Source organism: Agelaius phoeniceus, chromosome 18 (assembly GCF_051311805.1).
Source record: "Agelaius phoeniceus isolate bAgePho1 chromosome 18, bAgePho1.hap1, whole genome shotgun sequence".
NCBI lineage: Eukaryota > Metazoa > Chordata > Aves > Passeriformes > Icteridae > Agelaius > Agelaius phoeniceus.
Window position 1 is genome coordinate 3,074,843 of NC_135282.1, and position 17,013 is coordinate 3,091,855.

General features: G+C 47.6%; 1 protein-coding gene across 1 annotated transcript in view; it reads left to right on the forward strand.

Moving 5' to 3' along the window:
* Positions 1 to 17,013, forward strand: part of SETD1B (SET domain containing 1B, histone lysine methyltransferase) — a 47,282-nt gene continuing 30,269 nt past the window's right edge. Inside the window, exons 1-6 of the mRNA XM_054645788.2 lie at positions 1 to 712; positions 1,060 to 1,214; positions 1,648 to 1,746; positions 2,244 to 2,514; positions 5,635 to 5,747; positions 8,329 to 9,504. Of these exons, the coding sequence (XP_054501763.2) occupies positions 640 to 712; positions 1,060 to 1,214; positions 1,648 to 1,746; positions 2,244 to 2,514; positions 5,635 to 5,747; positions 8,329 to 9,504 (1,887 nt within the window). The 5' untranslated portion in view covers positions 1 to 639. The remainder of the gene's footprint in view (positions 713 to 1,059; positions 1,215 to 1,647; positions 1,747 to 2,243; positions 2,515 to 5,634; positions 5,748 to 8,328; positions 9,505 to 17,013) is intronic.

A 17,013-nucleotide genomic window follows, 5' to 3' on the forward strand; every position in this document is an offset into this window, starting at 1 on the left:
GCTGCTCCCCCATCTTCTATCACCCCCTCCTCTGCGTGTGTTGCCACCCCCCCCCCGCCAGCTTTCCCCCCCCCGCGCTCTCCGCCGCAGCAGCGCGGCGGGTCCGCGCTCCACCCGCCCCCGTGGTCGCCCGGGCTCGCCGAAGTCTTTCCCTAAAAAAATAAAAAAAAAAGGAGCGAGAAAAAAAGCGAAAAAAACCACCCCAACTTGTCCCACCTATAGGTCCATCTTGTTTAGAAACAGTTTGCTCTAAGGTAAATGCAGCGGGCAGATTCCACTCGCCCCCCCGCATGCCGTTAACCCCGCGGCGGGGAGGGAAAAAAAACCCGCGCGTCCCGGCGGCGGCCCATGCGGCGGCGCTCGGCGGCGGCGGGGCGGCGGCGGGCGGCCGCGGGCCGGGGGCTGCGCGGCGCGGCCGCCGTGAATGTGCAGGCGGCGGAGCGCGGTTAGGCGTTCGCGGCGCTCGCAGCGGTGTATTGTGGGATCCCGGCCGCCGCCAGCAGCGAGCACACACACAATATGTGGTGGCTCGCGAAAACGGGAGGCAGGAGCCTGGCGGGCAGCCCGCGCCGGTAACCGGCCCCATGTGAGACGGGAGCTCGCCTTTCGCCGCCCGGAGACGATCGGCCGCCCAGCGCGATGTCTTTCCGAGAGACCAAGGCGGGGGAAAAAGCCAAGCACCCTGAAGATCATGGCAAAAAGCAGAGTTCAAGTGAGATTGGGTCTTTTTTTTTTCTTCGTCTTGTTCTTTTTTTTTTTTTCCTCCTCCTCTCCTCCTCCTCCTCCCTCTCTGCCTCTTGTCTCGTTGGGGTGGAGGGGGGGACCCGGTTGGCAATTCCCCCATTTTGGGGCTCGCTTCGCGGTGGATTTCCTCCCTGCCTGGGTGTGTAGATCGGGCGGCTCGTTAAAAAAAAAAAAAAAAAAAAAAAACCCGCACCGAAACGAAGATGTCTTTGTTAAATATTTTTTTTAACTTTATGGTTTTTAGTGTGGTTTTTCTTTCTTTTCCCCTTCCCCCTTTCTCTCTTCCCCCCCCACTCCCCCCCCTCCCGCGTTCAGGTTGGATCAACGGAATGGAGAACAGCACGCAAGCCAGCACTTCTGTCGAGAAAAGAAATCACCATTGGAGAAGTTACAAGTTGATTATTGACCCGGCTCTGAAAAAAGGACAGCACAAACTCTACCGTTACGATGGGCAACATTTCAGCATGCCTGTGAGTGGGGGGCTCCCGGGTTTCCCCCATTGTGTCGTGTCTCCCCCCGCCAGCCTCTGTCTTACCGGCGTTTTGGGGGCTGGGGGTCCCTCCGGGTCGTGGTAATCCTCGGCGTAGCGCATGTGTGTGGGAGGGGGGTCTTGGGGGGGACACGCACAGCCACCAAAGTTACAGCCACCTGACACTGTGTATTCAACTGTCAGGAGCCCAAACCTGCGGCTTTTTTCCTGTGTTTCCAATCTGTGTGCATTTCCCAGCAGTATTGCAATTTGACACGTGTGTGTATGTGTGTGTGTGCGCTTTCCCCTTCCCTTGAGACAGCCCGTGCTTCCTCGGGGTTTATTTTTTCTTTTATTTTTGTCTTAGATTTCAAGTCTTGTTATTGCTGTTTCTATGTTTTCTCTCCTCCTCTTCCTCCTCCTCCTTCTCCCAGAACTCGGGGATCGCTCCTGTGGATTGTGTCAGGGATCCCAGAATAGGGCGAATATGGACCAAAACTAAGGAGTTGGAGCTGTCTGTCCCCAAATTCAAGGTACTGCCCTGACTTTTGGTGTTAGCTCTGGAAACTTGTTTATCTTGAGAGTGAAGCCTGAGTTCCAAATAGTTTAATGGACCGTTTAAATGACAGTCATATTTCTATTAACGTTGTTATTTAGCAAACTGTTTAACAATAATCCTCTTCTATGAGGATAACAAGAAATCAATGCATCTGTCTAACGAGATCACTTGAAGGTTTTGGAGCTGGGGCTTCTGGGCCGGGGGGCAGTGGGGGGGCTCTCCGCTGACAGTGCTGCTCAAAATGCATCTTTGTAGCCTAGAGAGGAGCCGGTTCCAATGAATGGCTGCAGCGGCACAGCCTCTGCTCAGCTCCGAGGTTCACCCAGAGCCTTGGAGGTTTTTTTTTTTCCCCCCCAAAGTTTGCAGGATGCTTTAACCCTCTCCCTCCCGTGCCATCCTTAGGCTCCCCCCCCCAAGCTCATTAACAATGCCGATTATTTTTATCGCTCCCCACCTTGTGCCCGTTTCCAGATTGATGAATTTTACGTGGGGCCAGTGCCTCCCAAGCAGGTCACCTTTGCCAAGCTGAACGACAACATCCGTGAAAACTTTTTGGCCGACATGTGCAAGAAATACGGCGAAGTGGAAGAGGTGGAGATTCTCTACAACCCCAAGAACAAGAAGCACCTGGGCATTGCCAAAGTCATCTTTGCCACTGTCAAGGGTGCCCGGGAGGCTGTGCAGCACCTTCACAACACTTCTGTCATGGGCAACATCATCCACGTGGAGCTGGATACAAAAGGTAAGGGGGGACCTTTGGGCCTCACGCGTTTGGGGTTTGCAGAGCCCCTGCCCGTCCCACTCCCAGCACCGAGGCTGTTGCGGAGGGCAGGGACCCGGTGATTAAAAATACGAAGGGAGCCGGCAGCGGGTCTGGTGTCTGGGGCCTGGGCGAGTCACGTGGAGCCAAATGTGTTGTCTGTTGCTAAGAGACAGCCCTGTAATTTGCAAAATGCTGCCATCCTGCCTGTCCCCTGCCTCTCCCCTGCCCGTCCCTGTCCCTGCTCGCTGCCCTCTCGTGTCCCCATCTCCCTGCCCCAGGCTGGTCCCTCTCAGCCACCTGCCAGGGCTGCTGCACCCGGTGGCACCTGCGTTTTGCGAACTTGGCATTTTTGGGCAAGTCCTGGTGGTTCCTGGGACCCAGATCTGTGTGTTCTGGTGGCAGCAGCGGGGCTGGGTGCTGTCCCCTGCGTGCCTGGCATTTCATTGATACTTGGGGTGGGCTGGGGGCTGGTACAGCAGAGTGCACACGCAGCGCTGCCAGTGTGTGCGAGTGTACAAGTGTGGGACCGGCTCTTAAAGCGACAGCAGCTCCCTGTGCTGGAGGAACCAGCTGCCAGCCCCACTCCCGAGCCCTCAGAAGCCCCATAAAGTTTCTGCAAGTGTGAAGGCATTGCATTTGGTCTGTTCTCTCTCCTCCAAGCATGCTAGTGAAAGGGCTTTGCTAAAATCTGCCTAAATTTTAGAAAATGTCTAAGACTGAGGAGGTGTGGATCAGTTGCTGATTGTATTTCTGCATTCTAAAGGTGGCATTTCTAGTTTAAAACTGGCTTGCTGCACTCCTTCTTGGGAAAAAGACATTGCTAACACCATTTTCTTAAAAATGCTGATATTTTTGTTCTGTATTTAAAGGTTTCAACAGTTTAGTGCACAACCAACACAGCAGTTGGTGTGCCACATGTGATAGAGTAGAACAGGATGTTTATTGACATTACTGACCACTGTGAGAAGAAAAATCACAGTAGCAGTTTAATATTTTCTATTGGGAGCTAGGCTTGACCTTACATGTGCATACTTTGAAATTCTAGTATCAATAATTTTTACAGACAGGCTCCTTCCCTTGCTTTGAAATTTGAAGGTAAAAATCACATTTAAGGACAAATTAACCATTTGCAGATTTAATAATATAAGCTAAAGCTGTTCTGTAAGTGATGGATGTCTTAATGACAATCATTTTAAACAAGCTGATTATGCTGCCTTCCTCCTTGTTCTCCTCCGTTTATAAACTATGCAGCAAGTCTTGAGCAGGCAGCTGTTCCAGAAAGTTTGTAGCACATCAGGGAAATGAGGGGGGGTTTCTGCTTCTGTTTCCTGGGAGAAAATGCTGAAGTCAGTTTCATATTGCATTGCTGTTTTGTTTGCCAGCTTTATGCTCCTAATGTATTTTTTTCACACAGTTGCTTCTCTTTCTTTCTAAAAGAGTGTGACTGTCAATGTGCTATAATCTGTCAGAATCAAGTAAAAATGGTGTTCCTAAAATAGCATCAGCAGGTTAGGACATACTTAAAATACATGTGTATCATTTTCACCGTTTCTTTCTAGTATCCTGCTTTGCAAGACAGTGAAAGGTTGGTTAAAAACTTTGTTTTCACAGTGTAGCAAAATAAATATTAGGAGTGAAAGTATCATTTTTATCTGTCTGGTGTGAGCACAGGCCTGGGAATCTGAAACTAATAAATCCAGGCTCCTCATCTGAGACAGGGTTGTTTAAAGAAACTTCTCTGCTCAGTTTATCCATCTACAGACTGGACACAACTAGTAATTACCTGACTTAGAGCAATAGGTAGGAATCATTTCACATTCATAAACCTCTTTGAAATTGTAACTTTTCCTGCATTATGTTTGAGATCCAGGAAGAACTATGTAACAATGACTTGATATTTTTTTAAGAACAAGTGAAAATAAGCCTAACGCTTCCATATCTGTGGCATTGTAGTGTCATGTGTGGGTGGTGTGTGTTAATATTTCAGGCTTATCTTCAGACTCTTGCAGTGAAGAGATCTATTTTGTCATGACTTTGGTTGAACTTAAACAGTTTACATAGTTGAGGATGAGGCTCAAGACTTTGTGAAATGAGATTTGATACCCAAATAACTTTATCTGTAGCATTTGTGCAAGATAAATAAGTCTTCTTCAGGACAGAATTGTGCTAAGGGTTGCTTTGTTTTTGAATTGAACAAGGTGATTCACAGGGTGTTTGGGGTTTGATCCTGCAGGACTTTCTCATAAAAGTAGTCCTGGTTTTGGGGAGGTATTTCCTGAATTAATTTTCTGGGCTCAGGTGCCTGGTCTGTCCATTTTTCTGTGTATTCTTTATCTCTCAGAGCAAAATTCAGACCGTTTCAAGGTCTGGTTCTGTTGCCTTTGAAGCTGATGACAGATTTCATACAGACTGCAAAATAAGTAGGATTAAGTTTTTGTAGTAATGAAAAATTCAATATTAAGAAACTGGGTCTTTGTAGACTTTAGGAATGAAAAGGCTGAGGCTCAGTAATGCTATATGGGACAGTTTGCTTCCCTGGCTTTATTCTTCGAAGGATTCCACTGAGTTCTCCTTAAACCAGGGGGAAAAAAGGATTAATTGGTGTCTGTTTGGAAAGACAGCATTAACGGTTTTGTCCTCAGCATTCCCATGCATTGTGTTTGCATTTGTAACAGGCAGCTCTCATGAGCAAGGTGTGCAGGGAGAGCTTTCTGAAGTGGCTCTGGGTGTTGGCAGAGGCTTCTCCCTTGGGTGAGAGTTTCACTTCTCAAATCTGCAAGCTTTGCTTGGCACTTTGGAGAGGAGGGAAACGGCTGCGCTCCAGAAAGCATGGTAAAGAGCAGAGCTGCCAAGGAGGCTGAGAAGAGGAAAAAGGATTTAGAAACCTCCTTGTCTTGGCTGGAGAAGGGAGTGTCTGACTTCACTTGCCCAGCAGATTATTTTAAAATGATGCCTGCGAGCTCTGAGGTGATAACTGCTCCTGTCCTGCATGGAGTGGGCTGGGAGTGGTAGCAGGGTCGTGTGAGTGTCAAGAATGTGTATTTTTACATGGATTGTGATCTTGCTGTTTAATCAACTCTTGCATTGTGCTCTGTGCAGGTGAAACCCGCATGAGATTCTATGAACTGCTGGTTAATGGTCTTTACACTCCTCAGACCCTCCCTGTAGGCACTGAGCAGGACGTGTCCCCAACTGGGAACGAAGCTCTCCAGGTAGGTGTGCTTGGCTTTCCTTAAAGAAAAACTTCCTAGAAAATCCCCAACGTTAGCATTAGCATTTTAACATTTTTAGTGTATCTGTATTTGTGTCTTGCTGTAGCTCCAATGGATGTTACTAATTCATGTTTAAATAGAACTTGCTCATAATTGCCATAGCAAATGTACCTCTGGATGTGGAGCACATGGCTGGTGTGTGCCTGCTTTGCACGGAAAATGCTTTTTGTCTTCGTGCCCTATTAACATTAGAAATTCCTGCAGTTAGGACTGGATCAGATCTGTCCCTGAGATGAGATTTTTCCCTTGAAGTCAGGGCAATGATTTACAGTGGTACATTTGGCCTGGCGTCTGCCGTGTGTAATCCTCAGCACGCACGGGCTTCAGCCTTGCTTAAAGGCTGAGAGGTGGAAGGTGTCTGAGCTTCAATAGTGGCATCAATTTTCCTGAATCTTAATTAGTTGCCGGAATCAGCTTTTAATAAAAGCAGTGGACAGAATTCCTGCGGGCTTCCAGGGGTCCCTCGATATTCAGGGCACAATTCTCTCCGTGGCTTTGCATGATCACCTGCTTCCCTGTGAACCCCACTGGGATGAGAGGGCCAGGGGGAAGGGAAGCCTGTTTGTGTGAAGTTACCAGCCTCTTTGGCTTGTCTGAATGTACTTTGGCTCCTCATTGTGACTTAAGAACTGATTTTAAGACATCAAATTTGAAAGAGATTTGGAAAAGATAATTTTTTTCCTTCTCTCTATTCATACAACTTCTTAAAATGCCATGATTTCATTAATTCTGTGATCAAGTGTTCTCAGGACAGGTAACAGCTGTACAGTGAACATGAAAATCCCATTGATCTGGAAAAAAAAAGTCTTCTCCCACCAAAGCACCCCAACAGCAGCAAGGCAAAACCCCGGTATCCTTTTAACAAAATCATAAAAGAGGTTGGTTCTTCCCTATCTCCCAGCAATGTGCTTTTAAAGGTAGGAGGGAGACAGGTAATGATTTTGCTGAGAGCCCTGCTATGAGTAGACCCTGACTGCTCATTTCTGCTACTTCCACACCTCAAATAAAAATGGGCAGATTTGTTCTTACTCTTTTTTTCAGGGTTAACAGCAAAACACTCAATTGATGGTATCACCCAAAGCAGTCCCTGCTGTAATTATCCTTAAGAATTTTTCTCTAGATATTGTGTTCATGTGTTATATTATTGATTTTTTTTTCCCAATTACCACCAGAATTATTGCTTTGAGTAACTTTGAACTGTTTGCATCATGGTTTTGACACTAGGATCTGCCAACAAACTTGTTTGCTGTTGTAGTTCAGTAAATTACTCCTGACATTTGCTCCTCCTCTCATGCAGAGCAGCAAAGATCTGACAGTTCTGCAATCCCTGCCTCCAGGCCATACACTAACCCCACTGAAAAACACTCCACAGCACATCTACACTAAAGGTGCAGCAGTGTGGATGTTGTTCAAAACCAGCCACGTGCTTCCTGCTCCTTTCTGTGGCCTTTAGGACAGTTGAGGAAGAAACTTTTTCTTGATGTCTCTCTGGTCATGGTGTCCAGGGGGTCAAACTGAGAGCAAGTCCACACTACAGAGTGGGTGAGACATGTGAACATAGCAGGCAGGTGAGAGTTCAGCCTGAGTTTGATGGTGCTGGCATGTTCCAAGCAGGTCATTTTACACATCTCTGCCTACCTGTGCTTAAGAGGTCTCACTAGTTGACTGTCCTGGTGTGCTTTTAGGCAGCTGGAGCTCAGAACATCCTCTCTTGCTACCAGGAGGATCCTCACTGAGCTTCTGCTTTGCATTATGGAAAATTGATTCTGGAGCTGATGATAAGTGTGGCACTGTTATGACTCAGCAGAGTCTGAGCTGGAGCAGGGCTGCTCCTAGAAACCCCCTGAATGTGCCTGTGAAGTGAGTTACAGAGCAAGTACTTGGCTGCTCTGTAGGTTTGTAGGGTTTCAGTTTCAAACGCCATAATCAGTAGCACTCTGAGCATTTGACTTTGTGAAAAGCTTTAAAATGGTGTTTTTCTGGCAGTTGAGAACTTTTTGTATGTTACAGATGAGCGGTAGGGAGGATGGTGGGCCAGCTCTGCTGCACAGCTTTGGCTGTAGGCTGGCAGTTCACTCACTTGTATGTTTTGATTTGTTCACAAAAAAAAAAAAAAAGACAATTTCACATCTCAGACTTTCCTTATTTTCATCCCTGTTTGCAGCTTACACAAGTGTTACATAGTTGCTAGAAACTGGAACTCTTCCAGCTGAAAGTGGTGTGGAAGTCTCCTGTTCACCTGATGCTCTTGGGGGTAGCTTACAAGGGAAACTTGTATCTTCTTTCTTCTTCCTCCCCTTGCAGACAAGTTACTCTTTCCTGACTTTTTCTTTTAAATCAAAGAGGACTGTTAGCAATGGATAATGGCTTGTGTTTTCAGGGATGCTGTAACCTATTTATTTCCTTGCCATGGAAATCAGCACGAACTCTTGGGTGCTCAACTCTTCTGAAAACCAAACAGATTGGACAAATATGGTTATAGCAGTTTGTGTTTAGGTGCTTTTCTGTGCTGTTGTTGCAGTTGACGGACTCCCTGAAGCGCCTCAAGGACAGCTCCCTCTCTTCCGCGGGATCCTCGGTCACCCCAAACAGCAGCACGCCCTTCTCCCATGACACTGCCTATTCCAGCTGCCGGCAGGACACCCCAAACTCCTACAGCCAATTCACCCCCCAGTCCCAAGGAACGCCCCACACCCCGCGCCTGGGGACGCCCTTCTCCCAGGACTCCACCTACTCCAGCCGCCAGACGACCCCCGTGTACCACTTTGGGCAGGACAGTGGCTACAAGCCCCGGAGGCACGAGACGAAATTTACGGATGCGTACAACCGTCGCCCGGGACACCACTACATGCACAACTCGGCAGGGGTGTTCCGAGGCACAGAGCATCAGTTTAGTACCTTCAAATCCCATCAGCAGGAGCCAGTTCAGTTCTCTCACACTCCTCCCCTGAGCCACTCTAGTTCCTCGAGCTATAAATCTGCCTTCTCCCCCTATCAAGCACCAGCTGTTTTTCCCCAATCCGAGGAGCAGCCGTTTCCCCAGACTTCCAGGGAGACAGAGTACAGGAGACCTGCGCCGCCTCCCACCGAGATGGTTGTGGAAAGCAGCGCTGCCCCCAGCATCGATTTTGTCCCAGTGAAGGAGAAACCGGAGGAGCCTCCGCCCTTGCCCGATTCGAACTCTGTTCCTGAACCAAGCACAGCGTCCTTCTCTCAGACTCCAGAGAGGAGTGAGACTCCTGGCACCCCCACCATGGAGACTGAGATGCAGCATAACAGTTTAGACTCAAGGATTGAGATGCTCTTAAAAGAGCAGAGAACAAAATTACCCTTTCTTAACGAGCATGACTCAGATAATGAGATCAGAATGGAAGGTAGCCCTATTTCCTCCTCTTCTTCCCAGCTCTCCCCCATCCCAACGTACGGTTCGAACTCTCAGCCTGGTTTCAGGGGTCAGACGCCTTCCTCGCGCCCTTCCAGCACGGGCTTGGAGGACATCAGCCCCACACCCTTACCTGACTCTGATGATGATGAGCCCATCCCTGGGACAGCTTCTCTGAGTCAGAATTCCCGGGGGACATCGGAGGCCAGCATGACTCCCATTGATCAGCTGAGCAGGACCTCCAAAATTGAGACCTCGGAGGCTAAAGAAATGGTGCCTGGTGACCAGACTCCAACGTCAGAAAAAATGGATGAGGTAAGTGAGCTGGAATGAGTTATGAAGCTTTGCATGTGTCCCCAGAGCTGGACAGGGTGGGGAATTGCACTTGTCTTTGTGTCGTCAGAGCGTGGGGTTTCTGGTGGCTTTTTCTTTTACTTGAGCCAGCTGGAAATGAGTTAGATGTGACACAAAGTAATGGTCTTAATCAATTTGCAGTCTCCAGCTTTCCTTATTTATAATACCAGCCTGCTGCAATTTATAGCTTCAGGAGAGCTCAAGGACTGCACAAGCCACCAAAGTTTGGCCAGTGCTCAGGCTGTGTGAACATCCCAAGTGTTGACAGACACTTAAGCCACTAGAGGAATTAATGGAGCACTTTCTGCCATTGCTGTGGTCCCTGAGCAGGGGTGTGTATGCAGGCACACACTTGCTTAACGGGGCTTTCATGTTGCACTGAAGTATGGAGTGTATAGGGTGTTTGAAAGCTCTCCAGCTATTCCTGCCATCTGGTTCCAACAGGAGACAGTTGCTGGGTTTTAATACTCACTTTGCTCAGGAGAGAGGGAGTATTTGAAAGGGGGAGGCAGTTGACTTGTGGGGGATGTGCTCCACTGAGTCTTCCAATAATAGAGCAGAGCTTGTTGCCTCTGCTGGGGCATTTGTGGCTGAAGGGGGAGACAGAGCTGAACTGGTGCCAGCAGACAGGAATTATGTTGCATGCTGTGTCTGTTTGGGAGGTCTGTTGCAACAAATGTGAGTATCGCTGCAGTGGATGTGTTGGTCCTATCGTGCTGTGTCAAGGAACAGTCAAAATACAGGTTTTTGCAAATGCCAGACCTTTCTCCTCAATGTTTATAATGGTCATGCAAGCAGATGTCTGAAACTGCTGTCCCTGGTGTGCAAGAATGCTGCAGTCAAGAGGGCTGGTCTTGTGAAAATGTCCTGAGTATGGTAGATCAATTTAATTTACTCATGAAAGTTTATTGGGGTTAAGCTGGCAGAATGGGTTTCCCTCCAGTGGTTTCCAGTTGTGAGGTTTTCACCAGAGAAGTGGCTGCATGTCGGGAGAGGAGGAGCTGCTCCCATAGCTCTGGGCTTTGCAGGGTGCTTCAGTGGAGGGAAAGCTCTGCAGCAATAACACAGTGTCGGTCTGGATGCTAAATAGTGAAAGCAATGTGACTGTGTTGGATATTTTGTTTTTTTCTGCATGCCTTTCCAAACCTGCTTGTCCTTGCAGTTGCCAGTTTAGCCTTTGAAACAGTTCAGCTGCTTGAGTTCTCATTCATCATCCAGGCTGGCCCAGGCTCCCCTCCTGGGAGGCGAGTCCCTGGCTGGTGGGGCTGATGATGTGTTAATTAGGAATGGAGTTTTGATTCCTTAAGCTCCGGTCTGGCAGGCTTAAGAGGGGACGCTGTTAGTTCGACTAAAAACCAGTGAAGAAGACATCCCTCATCTCCTTGTCTTTCTGGGTTTGTATCTGCTGTCCTTGCCCTCGTGCAAGTGGGTTGCAGCCAATTCTGAGTGTGTTTAGGAAGATGGGTAGGTGCCAGCATGGTGTGTGGGGTCAGGCACTTCTGTAGCTGGCAGCAGGTTTGGGGGAGTGGCTGGGGTGGGACATTGTAGGTTGTGATATGGGGCAGCAGCGTGCTGATGTTGAAGCCCGTGTTAAATCTTTGTTTCCCCTTAATGAGATGCTGGTGTCAGAAGTTCACGTTGATGGTTCTGTGATAGAAAATTATGTAAGTGCCTCAGTCCTCTGCAGAAGTCAGAAGGGTGGTAGCAGGGTTTCCATGCAGGTCATTGCTGCTTTATTTGTCTCCTTCCCCCAAAAAAGTTGATGTTTGTTGTTGGAGCTGTTTATTCAAACTTCCTCTTGGTTACAAATCACACTGAGCTATTCTGACATGTTTGAAAAGTTGCCTGCGCCTTTCACTGCTCCTTGTGATGCACAAAAAACGATCTCCATGTGTTTTTGCTTCCTTTCCCCACCCTTCTCCCCACACAGTTTTTTGCTTTAGAAAAAGGCTCTTCTGGCTTCCCTCTCTTTTGCTGAAGGAGCAGAGCTGAACAGTGACTTAACATAGGCTGAAATTTGAGCTGCAGCTTTCCAACTGAGTTAGAGGGGCATTGAGTCTGTGTAAGGGCTGGAAAGCTGAACCTCCAGCTTCAGCCCATTGTGATAGCACTGTTCTACTCCAGTCCTTCACAGGGTCCTCCAGTGAAACCGAGGGAAGGCAGACACAAATATTTCTTGTGACTGTGTGGCTGGTGGAGCAGAGCAGGGGTGATATCTTAGTGTAGGGAGGCTCATTAAGTATCATAAGGAAGCAATAAAGGGGAGAGAGTTTGAACTTATTTACTTAATATTTGCCCCTTCAAGGGTCAGAGCAGCCTCAGGCCAGCTCTCTTTGGGTGGGTGCTCTGGCTGGGAAAATCACAGGATTCATGAGGATGCCAGCTAAGTCACAAGGAAGTTTTTCCTGAAGTGATCAGTGCTTTTGAAGGACCTCCTCCTGTTTCCCATCAGAACAAGCACGATTTTTTGTCAATGATACAATAACATTGTTCTGTAGGTGAAGTGCTGTCAAATCATCAGGCAGATTAACCCCCCCAGACTCACCATAAGTAAAGGAGGTACATCCAAGCCCAGCAAATGCTCTGATTTATCATGCAAGACCCTGGAGTTTGATTTCAAGATCCAGTATGATACTCCTAAGCCAGAGTTTGGCAGGGATTTTGGGTGTGGGAGAGGAAGGGCTCTGCATCTGTCTGCAACACCTAACCCAGCTAATCTCAGAGCAGTGATTAAGGTCTGCAGAGAAAGTCCAGCTAAGCTTAGCCAAGGGACCAGGCTGAGAGGTGGAACAGTGGGATTTGGGCAGTGTGAGGTAAGGGAAGGAGAAGGATCCTTTCCAAAAAGAACAACCTGCCAGACAGGAAGGCAGGGCAGAGTGGGCTTTTTTCAAGAAACTAGAAGATGGCAAAGAAAAAAAAGCTGAGCTGCATTGTTATATGAGGGAAATTTTTGAGGGAGCAATGTACAAACTTTCCTTCCTATGTGCTTGGGAAGATAAAAAGGAAAGAATTGTAATAATTTCTTTTCGCAGGGTTTTTGCTGTTTCGGAAGTGCAAAGGTTAAGTACGTACGCTTTGACGTTTTGACATCCCATGTGAGCCAGGTCTTGTTTTGGCTTGGCTTGTGGCAGGAAGAGGCCCTGCCTTTGTGCTGGGGAGGGTGACAGGATTGCAGCCAGTCACTTTGTTGTGTATTGATGATGCTTTTCATGTTTCAGCTTATGAATGTATCAGTTGGTGTGCATAGCCAGTGTGTAATAGGAAGACTGTATGGTTGACAATGGTATTTTTCCAGATTTATAACTACAAAAGCACTTTTTAATTGAGGGATCAGCAGAATCCTGTCCTCCTGGTAGTTTAGCTAAGCACTGAGTTACTGTGGTGGGAGAGGTGCCTTAAAAATGCCAAAGATCATCATAAAAATAAAGATCCTGAAGCATGAATGAGGTGAGAGCAGTTCTCCTGCTGTTTGCTGAGAATTTTAGTAAATGGGTTGGGGAGTGAACTGGAAGTTGCACAGTGCTCAACAGCCCTAGAGACCCTGAAAGGCACTGCTGTCAGCAGCTGTTGGGAGTGGTGTGAATGCTGTGCTGGGTGCTGAGGTGCCTCTTGCAGGACAGCATCAGCATCCCTGGGACAAGCTGTGTGCATGCAGTGGGTCCTGTCACAGCTGCCCAGGGAGGATTTCCCAGCTGTGCTTACACACAGACAAGGTGGGTCAGGCTCAGTCCTCCAACAAGCTCTGCTGAAGTTCCTGAGGTTACATCTGGGAATTTGCCCTTTGTATTGAAGCATCTTTGGGTTCTTGTGTGGTCATGGCCAGAACTGGAAGAAATTTTTGTTGAAGTGTCATATTGTCCCTCTGGAGCCTTAGCAGGATGTGATGACATTCCCCTCAAGACACTGCCTCGTGTCTTGTGTGGCTCCATGCTGCTGCATCCCCATCCACACTGGGCATTGTTTCAGTAGCTGAAAATGATTGCCCATTCCTGCAGAGCCAAATTCAGCCTTTAGTTGTTCACACTGTGGTGAGACAAAGCAGAGCCTGGGTGTTGTCCAGGCAGTGAGAGGAGCTGCTGAGGGTTTTGGTGCTAGCCGTACCTGCAGTGCTTGCCCCAGGGGCAGTTGATGCCCCTTGCAGCTGAGCTGGGCAGGAGCAAGTCCATCTGTGCCTGCAGGAGGATGTTCTCTCCTGTACCCTGCTCCCAGCCATGGATTGTGTGGGTTGGAGGCAGCCCTTGGGATGAATTACATGGAGCCTCCTAAAGGTGAACCCAGTCTCGCTCTGCTGAGGGATGTTTCTGGGCTGAAGAGCTCAGAAGTGATTTATTCAAGGTAAATGCACATTGGGGTTGAGCAAGTAGATCCTTAAGAGCCAGGAAATTTGATACCTTCGTTTCCACAGTAACTGTGCAAGAGCCCTTATGCCCATTGGTAGCTGTTAGTATATAGAATATATATGGGTACACCTGGGATCCAGTTTACAGCTGGAGTGGGATTTATCATTTCTGGAGGGAGATGGGGAGAGTAGATGGGGGAAATGGTTGCTCTGAATGTAGCCTTTTAATTGAAGAAGGGAGAAAGACCCGAGAGCTGTGATTTATACCCAGTCTCATAAACACTTTTTCAAATTTTCCTGCCTCCTGAGCTCTTGCAAATGCAATCATGCCTGACAGAACCGGTTCCTAATGGAAACTCAAAAAATAGGTATCATGTTATGACCATGAATTTCCAGAAATGCAGCCAGCCAATGCCCAGGCAGCAGAGATTTGGATGACTGCTGTGGTTTCATGTGTGAATTACACCAGCCATGCTAAACCTGTGAAATTAAAATGAGAGTGAACTGCTTAAGCTGTGGGTTCAGTTCTGCCCTCCCTGACCCACACACAGCAGCAGCGAGAAGCCACAGAGACTTCAGGGGATCTTGTGGAGTCTAAGCTTGTTCAGAAGAGAAAGGCAGCACACAAATCCCTCAAAAGGTGATTTAAATGTGACACTACAGTGGCCCACTGGCCCCTTTGGGAGCTCAGTGATCTGTTCAGCCACTGAGTCCTCAGGAGGGAGGAGGCTGGGGCAGCTCTGCATCCTCCTGGAGATGCTGAGGGCTGAGGGTCAGTTCCTAAATAACCTGACCAAGGCAAGGATGTCCAGACTCCCACAGCAGTGGTAATGCAGGTTGTTATTTTACCTTTTTTTTCAGAATTGATGCTGGAAGACCACAGGCAGGGACTGCTTTCTTGTACACTGATTCATTTACCACATGACAACCTGCTGCTCCTACAAAAATTTATATGAAGCAGAGGAGAATGTTCATTTTTGCTAAGTTGTATTTCACTTTTAACTTTTTGTATTTGGCTCTGATGTGATTCTTGGAGTGCTTGCAGAGTGGTTAGCAGAGCAGAGAGCTTGACCAGACAAATGTTCAGTAGAGGAAGGAGCAAGAGGTAACAAGCCCAGTGTCAGTTTTTACCGTCACTTTTTCAGAGCAGTGTTGCATAGGATCCACCTGGCATTCCTGATGATACACCCCTCATGCATGTGTGCTTGTGGGGGGAAGGAAACCTGAATGGAAAAATATTTGACTGTTTGTGGTTTGGTTTATTTGGATACCAAACAACTCCAGTAGAGTGAGAGAACGTGTCTCTGGTTGATAACAGAGCTGGAAATGGTGAAATGCTCTGGAGTGTAACTGAAAAATAGAAAGCAGGCTGTGGTTGGGAGGCTGAGTGGTTCTTTTGCTCTCACACCGGGCCAAGGCTTTGAGGCTTTTTCATTTTGCATACCTGATAGAACTGACATTGCCATTCCTTTTTATAAATCACTGTTGCTGACAATACTCTCATCACTAGCTCAGTTTGTTCTGTTTCTCCACCAGTGACTTTCTGTAAATTTTCAGTTCCTGGCAGACTGGCTGTGTATACTTGAACTGCTTGTAAATAGGTAGAGCATTGCTTATTTTGTGTTTGTGTAATCTGTAGATGCCCCTGCACTGCAAAGTTAGATCCAAATTAGTGTTTAACCATAGCACATAACTTATGGTGGAATAATATCTTCAAATCTAAGCTCTGCAGACCATCCCCAGTTAGAGAGCCATTGACCATCTTCTTTTTGCTGCTTGCAGAGCTCTTCCTACTCTTTACAACACTCAGGATTTAGCAGTGATATTGAATGTTCAGATGTCATAAATGCAGGCTGTGAAGCCTCACACTGAAGTGACACATTTTCCTCACAGTTTCTCCAACCCATTATCATTCCAGTTGCGTTTCGCATCTGATGGCTGTGAAAAGTGACCAAGGGAATGCAGACAAGTTACTGGATGGCGGCGTGTGTTGCAACATGCAGTGACACTGAGAAAACGTGCCAGTGTGTTAGGTAATCAGTAGAAATATTGAGAAAATAATTGCTGTTAACATATTGTGCTGGCAGCCGCCAGAACAGCACTAATTTCTGGGTCTGGTTGTGAAGATGCCGGAGCAGCCGCTGTGTTCTATATGTGTCTGTGTCTGACACAGAGCACTGAGCAGACACTGAGCTCTTATTTTATTCAAATTTCTGTTGGCTGGTGCCTTTCCTGGAGTCCTCTAAATAGATACAGTTCATCAGTAGAATGTTTTTTCCATACTGCATCAATTTTGAGGCCCATGACTTTGCCACCCCCCCTTCTGTTAATTTTAATTTTCAGTTTGGGGTACTTGTTTGTACCTAGTGAAGATGGGGCAGAACTCAAAATGAAACTTGTGAGATCGTTAACTCTGTGCATCACATACCTGCCCACGAGGGCTCCTTTGACCCAGAGATGTTACTGCTGTCTCAGGATTTATTATGAAAGTGCAGTGCTTGCTTTTGGAAATGCCCATTCATCATGACAAAAAGATTGCTCACATTTTTGTGCTCCTAAAAACCAAATATTTAAAAAAACAAAGAAGAAAGAAAATGGTAAAGGAAAAAAAAAAGTTAAAAATGTTTTTTTATTTGCATAGTGCTAAAATAAGGTCAGCATCTGCTTTCACACATTTCCAACAGTGCAGACAGGCCTCATGAAGTGGAAATAGCAAGGCAGCAGATTGAGGTTTCTCATTTCTCTCTGGGCTGGAATAGGTGGAATAGGTTTGCTCCTCTGGCTGCTGCAGGGGTGTTTCTCTAGGAGCACTTTGAGTAGAGGAAGTTGTAGGTGGCTTGGGCTCCGGCAGCGGCTGAGCACGGAGGCAGCGCCGGAGCCGAAACCGCCCGGACACGGGGCTGGCAGCAGAGCCCCTGCTTGGCACCGTGCCTGCCAAGGGCTCGGCCAGCTGCAGCTCACCTTGCAGTTTTCCCTCAACTTTGGCTCTTTTTGGTGGGTTTGGAGTTGCTGGCTGCTCCGAAGGGCTGTGTTTGGACTGTGTATTTCTGTGGAGCTGATAACACTGTGCTAAGTGCAATTTCCACACACCTTTGACCAGCTCACCTGCATTTTGCCCCATCTCTCTCAGT